This window comes from Buteo buteo, chromosome 27, assembly GCF_964188355.1.
Source record: "Buteo buteo chromosome 27, bButBut1.hap1.1, whole genome shotgun sequence".
In the NCBI taxonomy this organism is placed as follows: Eukaryota; Metazoa; Chordata; class Aves; order Accipitriformes; family Accipitridae; genus Buteo; species Buteo buteo.
In genome coordinates this window covers 9,128,718-9,138,924 of record NC_134197.1, presented here as the reverse complement: position 1 = coordinate 9,138,924, position 10,207 = coordinate 9,128,718, and the positions used below count along the sequence as shown (strand labels likewise).

At 41.9% G+C, this 10,207-nt stretch overlaps 1 protein-coding gene across 6 annotated transcripts in view; it reads left to right on the top strand.

Moving 5' to 3' along the window:
• Positions 1-36: 36 nt before the first annotated feature.
• Positions 37-10,207, top strand: part of LYRM1 (LYR motif containing 1) — a 28,726-nt gene continuing 18,555 nt past the window's right edge. For 3 of the 6 annotated variants that reach the window (XR_012654542.1, XR_012654543.1, XR_012654541.1), the window contains exons 1-3: positions 37-182; positions 7,487-7,645; positions 8,676-8,768. Coding sequence is in view for 3 of the 6 variants with exons in the window: in XM_075058479.1 (XP_074914580.1) it covers positions 7,487-7,645; positions 8,676-8,768 (252 nt within the window). In the remaining 3 variants the exon portion in view is untranslated. Of the gene's footprint in view, positions 183-2,693; positions 7,127-7,486; positions 7,646-8,675; positions 8,769-10,207 lie in introns of all 6 variants that reach the window. The other 3 variants (XM_075058481.1, XM_075058480.1, XM_075058479.1) reach the window with 3 other exon arrangements.

Genomic DNA, 10,207 nt, shown 5'->3' with positions numbered 1-10,207 from the left:
GCGCCGCGACGTGACGCGGCGTGACGCGAGCGGCGTGCCCGACGCCGCACGCACGGTGAGGGCAAGAGAGGGCGACGGGTCGCCGCCTCCCTCGCCCACCGAAGCGGGGGGACGGGGCCTAGCGGGGCGGAACCGCCGCGCGAAGGCGGGTGAGCGGGGCCTCGGCGCGCTTCTTTCCGAAGGTAAAGCGAGGCGGCGGGGGGCGGGCAAGCCGAGGCGCGGGGGAGGCGGAGGGGAGAGGATGGAGGTTTGGGGAGGGGGGTTGGCGACCCCCTCCGCTTCACGGGTTGGTTCCGCCCGGCTGCGGGGGCAGGGCCGCCCCGGCCGCCAGGGGGCGGAAGGGCGCCCGCGCCTGCAGCGCCCCCCGGCGGCCGGGCGGCTCCGGGCAGTGGCGGGGCGGGGGAGGGGGGCGGCCGGCGCCATCTTACCGCTGGCACCAGCCCTGCGCGGCGCAGAGGGTGCGGAGGACTGCCAAGCGCCACGGCCACCCTGCTCTCCCCCGCAGTGCCACTGCCTGCCCGGTGCTGCGTGGCCGTGGCCTTCGCCGGGGTAGGCCTGACCCCCAGGGCGAGGCGCGTGGTGGCCTTGGTGCCCAGCCAGTCCCTGTGCCTGCTCGACGACGCCAGCGGCCGCAGGAATGGCTGCGGAGGTGGTGTGGAGAAGGTCCTGTGCGCAATGAGTCCTGGACCTCTCGCCTGGGCCTGCAGTTGGTGCTGACCTGGAGCTCACGTCAGGGAGATGTCCTGCCATCCCGTCACCGCCAGGTCTGAGGGTCCTCTCCCCATGGAAACCGGGAGGCACTTCTCCAGCGCTGTGTTCCGCTGCCCTTGTGCCGTCTGTGAGGCAGGAGGCCCCAAAGTCTTGATCCATACACCATTCAGGAGAGTCTAGTGCAAATAACTGCGGGAGGCTTTGTTGGCAAAACTCCCTAATTCAGATGGGATTCACACACACGATTTCCAAAAAACAAATCTTTTTTTGATACATGCCCTGCTATAGTTCTCAAATAGTGACTAAAAATCTATCTATCAATGTCCTGGGACCAAAGCATTTGGAAACTGCAGCAGAGGGTTTATGAAATGAGTTCTATTAATGACCCACAGGATGAAGTAAGAAAAGGGCAAGGGAGGATTGTTTCTCTGCTAGCATTAATATTCATACCTGTTCTCTGGTTTGGGAGCACTTCCAATGCTGGGAAATACTTCTATTCATGCATTCAGTTGCCTTTGGCTCAGAGCCAAGGTATGAATAAGGTGCATAAATCCGTACGGGGTTTTGTGTCCATGTTGTTATATTTCTGTATGCTTCTATATTATATAAGTAAGGCCATCCAAGGATAGCTGAGACTTCATTTTCTCTGCTAAATTTGTTGCACTGCATTAAACCTCTCTCTATGCTTGTAACTAATAGAGAACTAAACTCAAAGGAGGAGAAAACGGTTCTAAATGTATGAAAGCATGAGTGACAGGGCTGCACAAGACTAGGGACAAGTTCATGTTGCATTAGAGTTTACCTGCAAACTGCATGCTTTTCAGGAGAAAGCTAAGAAATATTTAAAGCCATGGTTTTTTGTTTTCACTCCTCCTCTCCAGAGTCTAAGTCAGCATTTCTGTTCTTCCTGAGACTACCACAGCACAGGAGGCACTCCCAGAGGAAGAGTCAGTATGTCCTACTAAAACCAGATAATGCCTTGACCACCTCAGACTAACAAAATGAAAACTGTGATCAAAAGGGAGTAGTTGTTTCCACTTCCATTTATTCAAATTAAGAGAATGTTGCAGAATGCTCATTTTCTGCAATTTCACTTATTTGAAATTACATAGGAAAACCAGTGATAAAACCCAAGTCCTTGCTTTTACTATTTAATTATATTCTCTTTGCATGCATTTTCCTTTTTCTGATCAAAAGACTGCTCCATATGTAAGAGAAAGCTTAAAAGAGATCCAAGTTCAGCCCAAAATCTGAGGCATGAATAGAATGGCAGAGCTCTCATCCCAGCTGATGAACAGTATAAGTACAAAGACTTAGGCTGGTTCCGAAGTGTCGATCGGCGTTTCAGGTCAGGGTTTCAGATCACTTCAATTTGCCAGCAGAAAGATACCGGCATGACAAAATCTAAAACCATGTGAAAGTCACCTTCCTTTCAGATATCATTACTGAATAACTTGATTCAGTAACTTGGTTCTTTTTCACCAAATCTGCATAATTTATGATTGCACTTTGTAGATGGGAACAGTTAGAAATACTTGGAGTCAAATTAATCCTTGATGGAAATGTATTGAAATTTACGGGCTTGCATTACTGGTAGAAATGAGGATGTAACACCATCATGGAAGAATATGATCTTTCATTTTAGTTTGTTTTTCACCATGTGGAGATGGAATATTTTAGCTGTGATTGAAGCTTTGCTGTGATTTGGTTTTGGCTGAATCTTAAAAAAACAAAGTATGAATGTTCAATCAAGAATGAAAATCAAATTAAGTTTTCACTTTGCTAGTACATACTGCAGCCACATGTGGTCGATGTTTGCAGAGTACTAGCTGTCACAGGCCACTAAGTCATTGATTTGAGTAAAAAAAAGATAAAATTACATTTGTGGAAACTGGATTTTGAAATTTAATATCACTGGAAGGCATATGACCTGCCAGCTATCACAGGAATCTGTGACCCCTTCTCTTCTCCCTGTGCCACAGGAACTCGTCGTTTCAGTTGTTGTCCCTCAAGGAAGTGATAGACCAAATTCATTGCTGCCTTAAGAACCACAGACTCATTTTGGCAGACTTGCACAAAAGATGAGTATGGATTACTGACCTCTAGTTGCTGTGGATAGCTGTGAAAGGAATGATTGATTATCTGTTGCATTAGCAGCAGGAGAGAGACTGCAGGTCACTCTTTAGCTAAGTGATATAATTTAGCTCTTAAAAAAAAAACGGGGAAAAAAAAAAAGCCAGATATGCACAGTTTTTTGCATCTCTTTAAATAAACGTTAGCCAAAGAGTGCATTTGAAATTATGAGATACAGATTGTCATACAGGCTGTAGCTGATGATGTTCCATACTATAATGTTGATACACTATGCTTTTGAGTTATGTCATTTATTTCCATAACAGAAATGTGATTATAGCTTGATTCAGAAGGCAATCAGCCCAGCAGTTTGTCATTGTGTCTTTAGGACTCCTTGCCAGTAGCAAACCAGCTGTCAAACAGAAGTTGTGTTGCTCCTAAATAAAACATTTTACATCTGAGAAGTTCAAAGCCACTTTTCCAAATTATTTCACGAAGAGTTCTGTTCCCCACCGTCTCCTCCCCTGAGCAAATATGGTTTCAGCATCAGCATTAAGCGTGCGTTACTAATGCGTGCCCTAGTTAGCTGGGATGTAAAAGAAGAGATCTATTGTTTTAAAATATCCTTTTTTTCCCCATGGGCTATTACTTTCACCCTTTGTTTCCTAAGATCCTCTACGTACTCACTGCTGGCAGATTTTATGTTTAAAGTGAGTAGCTAATGCTTCACTTGAAACGAAAGGATGAAATAAAATAGACTTACAACTGGAGCAGAGGAGCTGTGCAGACAGGAGGAGAGTGCTGGACATGCATTCTTAGCCAAGCATCCCTCACTGGGAAGCAGCTGTAATTTAGCTGTTCATATATAAGTAGTCAGTCTCCATGCAGCTCGCCTTCTGTCCTAACTTTGCTTTGACAGTGCAGTATTGGGGTTGCTTTACCGTGCAGTTGATATTCCTCTCCTTATTTTTATATAAACTTTTAATTTCTAAACAAATCTGCAAGTAGCAAAAGACGAGTGGTGTTTCACTGATTATTCAGATTAATTGAACTTTTGGGTCAACCATCTAAAAATCCAAAGGAATGTGTATTTGTTTCTGAAAGAAAAACTTGTTATTACATTTTATAGTCTAAATGATTATTTGTTTTAATTAACAATGAAAAACGTTTGCGTCTTCATCATGCAGTAACTCATTAACTGCTCAAGCCTCCTTTGGAAGTTTGGATACAATGGGATATTTCATGTGCTTGATCTGCATGTTGATAACAGGGGTTTGCATGTAGATCAAAAGAATGATACAACCCTGCATTGTCAGAACTCTGCCACAGCATCCAGCAAATGCTTATTTGGAAGGCAACGCTTGGCTTCCCTCCAAAGGCTTAATTCTAACAATCAGCTCAAAACCAGCCTGCAACCTACCACTTTTCCCATTGATATGTTTGTGCGTACAGACCTACCTTTGACCTCTCCCGGTTTGTTTTGTTGCAGTAAACACCTGAAATTTGCCCAGCTAATACAATAGCCCTGTACTTTTTGACAAAAACGCCTGTGGTTAACCTCTGTGGGCTGCATTCTGCAATGAAATGAAGGGTGGTAGAAGTTAAACAATGGGTGTGACTACCACAAGATGAGTGTTAGTGGGAAAGTGGTGTAACATCCACTTAGCATTCCAGAGATGTGAAATATAATTATGATTTAAATGCCAAAGATGTAAGTTGCAAGATGAGTAATTACAAGGACATGAAAGCCTTCCTTATCTTCCTTTCTGTCCCACTCAGAATCATTTTGCACACCCACAAAACTAATACAAGTAGTGTCACTTGACGAAATTACACCTGATACATGACTTGTACCGTCACTTACATTTCTGTAGGTGTGGGCTCTGTTTATACCAAAGAAAAGAACTCCAATCTCATTTACAACATTTTAAGTTGGAAGTAATTTTGCTCGCGGTGGAATTATTCCCTATTTACACTCCCACTCAGATCAGAATCTGACCCAGGCTTTGCATTTTGTCCTATTTGCTCTCATCCTTCCCTGTGATAGATGGCAGTCCCCTGTCTGTGAAGGGCTCCTCACCCCTTCGTTTATGTATCTTTGCAGAAATGCTTTATGAGCAGGTCTGTAATGTTAGAAATTGTTGACTAAATGAGCCACAGGAGCAGCTGGTTGCTGAGTATATATGAAAAGCTGCTTAATGTCTTTTACATCATCTAGCATATGTGGGAAGGAGAGCAATAATGCAAAAGTGCAGCCCGTGCCTAGACGAGAGGCTACACAGTTCTCTATCAGTTCCAACACCGAGAAATTAAAGAAAGAAAAAATAAGTTCTAGGTGGGGGAGCGGAAACAACTAGTGGGGAAAAAATTTTTGTTCGTTCTAAACTTTTAAAAAAAAATCTTTATAAACAGATTCGCGGTATGTTAAAATCCAAAAGCAACAGGTACGATTACAGCTCTGAGCAAAGGGCATGCACGGTCCCAAGTTGTGGTCCTGGAAATTGTCCGATGCATAAATCAGAATTTAAACCTGTGTTTTAAACACTTTTTCCCCTGACATTATTCCTCTCATTTTCTTTATGGATTACATGAAAACCTAAGCTGAAAGCTTCTAGTGCAGTACCTTTTATTAGCTGTCAGCAGGGAACAAAGAGCATTACCAGCTCCACCAGAGGTGACACCTTCCAATAAAAGCAGAGGGGTGAGGCCAGGAGGGGCTAGAGGTGAGAACATGATTTGGGACTCAGCTTGTGCTAGGTCAGCCCTTGTAATTGGACTGTTTATTTTCTGTGCAAAATATGTACTTGACAGAGGGAAGCAATGATTTTTGAGATACATGTACATGTGTAGCTTCATGTACAACTAATTTTATTGCCTGAAATGGAGCTGTAGAGTGGATAAAGTGAAGCAATTATTCCAAAGTGTTTGACGAGCTGGGACTACCTAGCTATTTTATTGGGGATATTTGTTTCCTAGAAATACCATAAACATTTACTAGAAATATCTGCTGGGTGGGAAGAACCGTTTTTATATTTGGGGAAAAAATATATGATTGGTTAAACATTTTAAAATACAAATAGCAAAATTAAAATGTTCTCTCTTAAGAATCAGAGAAAAAGTTTTACGTCTGTACTTCTTAAGATCCCTGACAGTACATGAAACAAGAAGTCTTTAGATCACAGCAACAGTTAAGGCAAAAAAGGCTAGGGTTTAGTAGTTTGGGATTTTTTAGCAAAAAGAACTATGGGCCAAATCCTGCCTTCAGGTTAGCATCTGTAATTCTGACTTTGGTGAGGAAAAGATGGTGTGACTGCCTGAAGCCACAGCAGAACCGTACTGAAATATTAGCAAAGGTCAGCTGCTGTGTTGGAGGCAGCCACCTGAGAACTCTATGGCCCGGGAAGACTTTGGTTCAAAACCCTCTTCTGCTCTCCGCAGTAAGAGGAATTGCCACAGGCTGCAAGATGAACAATAGCCACATTGCCAAACTTTCCACAGTAGTTTGGGTGCATGCATTAGGGAGCAGCTTTTCCTCTACCACCGGGCAGGAGAGTACTCCCACCCCAGGGCAGTTCAGGCTGTCTGAATTACCCTGCTCCGAACTGTCCTCCAGAGGAGCTATTCCCAGCGCACAGGTCTGATTTCAGGGTAGATTCAGCCGCAGTAACTAGAGCTCCAGGTTGGCAAATGGATCCTGAGAGTCAGATAATGTCCTGTCCCTGACACTTGTTCCTCATTACATCCATATACTTACTTCGCAGTGCTGCTGCATCTTCCTTTTGGACAGGAAGGTACCTTCAACAGTTGCGGTGTCCCTAAAGCCGAAGTCTTTGCTTCTGCGAATCTAATCCATGTCAGAAGTGTTGTTATTCCTGCAGTGGATTTGTCTCAGGGATATTTGTGGTCTGGCATGAAATAGTGTCACCACTTACATGATAAAATACTCATTTACATAGAATAAGAATAGGATTTCATTCTTGAATTCTGACAAAGATTCTTGTCGCACCTGGAGGCTGATTCAGTGGGCTCACAGGTACACAGCTCTCTGAAAATCAAGACATTCAGGACTTTCCTAAATCCACAGTTAGTCTGCCTCTCCTGCAGTGCTTAGATAAAACAGCTTTCATCACCTTTTCATCACATCAAACTCCAGCTGAATCATTACTACTACATACTATAGTGGTATCACAGATAAGCCTCTCAGCCTCTGAAACCTATACTGGTTTTCAGCAATATCATGCTGTTTTTATCATGTATTTTATTAACAGATTTCAAGATGCTTTGCAAAGATAGGGTCAGCATTGGTACGACAGTTTCACAGGAAGGGGGAAGATGAGTTTTGGTGAGTTGCCCAATTTCTGTTGCAAAATAGCCGTGAAACACAACCCAGGCATTCTTGTACCAGGCTTGTGATTCAGCGAAGCACTAAAGCAAGTGTTTAACTTCAAGCAGGAGCTCAAGCTGTTTGAATGGAGACAGATTTAAGTATCAGTTTAAATACTTTGCTGGACTGGGTCTGCAGCTTTCAACAGCTAATTATTGTTTACAGCTATTTCAGGTTTTTTCATATAGCTCAGCTTATCTTTAGATGATGGAAATATTTTAAAACTAATTCAATTGTGTGAAAAAGCGTACTGCTTGCTGGCCTTTTAGCAACTCAAATGTTCATACATATGTTTGGGGTTTTGTGTTGCTTTTTTAGATGACACCGGTTACTCGACAAGAAGTGCTTGGCCTTTACCGCAAGATATTCAAAATAGCCAAAAAATGGCAATCGGCATCAGGACAGATAGAAGAAACTATTAAAGAGAAAGAGTACATTAAAAATGAAGCCAAAACACTATTCCGAAAAAACAAAAATGTGAGTGTCCTTACAGTTTTGAATTTCTGAATGATTCTCCTCTCGCTCTTTGCACTGTCTCAGTGATGGGATGCTAAGATATAAGAGTTGATTTCCCAAAATTCCATTCACCTTAAATGCTAGTGTATTTGGGTTATAGTTTAAATTTCACCCCTGAAACAGTAATAAGAAAACTCAAACCATTTCAGCTGTTCATTAACTACTGTAGAAGTCTAAAAGATCTAGAGCTTTCACTAAAAAAAGCCAAGAAATAATTGAATTCCAAAGATACTGCCTATGTAATTGAAGCAGCTTTTGATCTTTTAGAAAGCTAGCTAAGTGTATCATTACCCATGCAATGGCAAACAGAGCTCAGCAGCTTCTTATGCTTCTTTTTTTCTTTTCAAAGCAGCAATTACTGGCACTTCTTTTAAAAGAAGCACTTTAATTTTTTTCCTAAGGAAGAAATTTCAAACCCCATTTGAAAGGGGTGATACAGACTCCTTGGTAATCGAAGGTCCTTCTTGTAATTCAAGATCACAATACTTATTTATATCCCATTTTGGTCTGGGACTAAAATGAAGTAATGCAAAATCAAGAAATGAATTTAAGTCACAATTTACACTACACTTCTACTTCAAAAGGATTTTCTGGATAGGATGATAACAGAATGTAGACCAAGGAGTCTCCTCCCTTTCTGCTCTAGCTACCTTGCAGAGTGACAAATGGGTGAGTGTGATTTTTTTCATGGATTTATTAGTAGTTTACATGTGTATTGTCTTTTTACAGAGAAAATACCATGTTTGGGTAAAAATCTCGTATAGCCTCAGTCATGACACCCTCTGGGCCTTAATATCCAGTGCTGTCAAGCCCAGAACTGTTGAGTCAAGGCAAATACTAATGTTACCTTTTATGGATGTGAAAAATACAATCATTTGATCTTTGGGATTGCCAAAAAAAGCTAAAGTCATGTGGCTGTGCATCATTTACACTTGAGCTTCCAATTGCTAATTGCTGTACTTGTAGAAAACATTTGTTTGTATGATCTTAGGTAACAGATCCAGAGTTGATTAAGCAGTATATAGAAGAATGTGAGGCAAGAATAGAAATTGGACTTCACTATAACATCCCGTACCCGCGACCTGTGAGTATAAATCTCATCAAAGCCTAAGCGGAGTTGCATGAGCTAAACTCCCAAGGCCTGTGAATGTTCAGGCACTCTTGTCCGACCAATGAATGTAGAAAAAGATGGTAATGGAATCAAATATGTTAATCTTTCCACATAATAACAGAGAACAAGAGAATAAAAATACTTAATTCCATCTGCCATAGATACACTAATTTTCATAGCTTAAATTACTGGTAACTGTTCTCCCAGTCATAAATCAGGTCTTATAATACACCTGCCTATGTTGCTGCTTCTTTTCCCCTGTTCCTAGAGAAAAACATGTCCAAGATTACTGAATTGCTGGAAGTTGCAGCAGTGTCTTCTGTTGCACCATTCAATACAGTTCCCTCACTGCCCAGTCACTTCTGTCGATAGTACTTTATGCTGCCTCCCATAGAGACTTCCTCTCTAGTCCTGTTGATTAGTTTATATATTCACATCTGTAGTTTCCTTATCAAGGTGGTCATGGTCAAAATTAAATTGTATCTTCATCCGATGCTTGCCTAGAATATGGTTACTGTTAGCATCTCTTTCACATACGGCTGCTTCTTTTTCTCCAGTATACAGAATAACAATGCATATCTGGCAAACAACGCTTCTAGAAATGGGCTTAAAATGTATGGTCTGCAGTGGCTTCAAAATCCCAAAGGATCAGTCTTAGATCAGCTCTCTCAGACAAACTGGATGATCGTTGTTTTTCAGATTCTAGAAATCTCTATTGCTGCTTTAGTCAGTGCTTTTACTACTATTTGCACCTAAACAGCTATCTTACAGGATGACAGCCTCAGCAACAATAACATCTGACTGCTAACACCTACATTTTTCAATCACTTAGGGGGGATAGAGCTGCATGACTCCCACCAACAGTCTTATGAAATATAAAGACTTTGTCAATCAAAGGACGAGCCTGTCACTTATTGCTCCTCCTGCTTGTGGAGTTAATGACATTGATTGTGCATTTTAATATGGTATATATAATCATGACAATAAGAAGGCAGTCTTTCAATACAAACAGTTTGGGAGTATTTTGTGATTTGTTAGGGAGGTATGAATAAAGCACACAGTGCTTTAAGACATCTACTCAGGAATTTTTAGGGTTTTCGAGGTCTTGGTGTTCTGGAACATTGTCAGCAGTCCTGTTTCAAAAAGTATTTCATCATTACAGTCTGATACCAAACTACAAAATAAGGTTACTAAAGCCTAAATTATATAGGATTTTAATAAGCACAACATTTGGGGCCTGAAAGTTACACCACTAATGACTCCTCAGAGAACGCTCCTCTTAGAAATCTGATAACTTGGTTTGAGACGGTGCAGTTGCCCTCTCCAAAGTGTGAAGAAATTATTTAAAACTCAGTGAAACCTAGTCTGTATATATGCCGCCTTTTTCTTGTAGCTTCTCAATTTGCACCTAA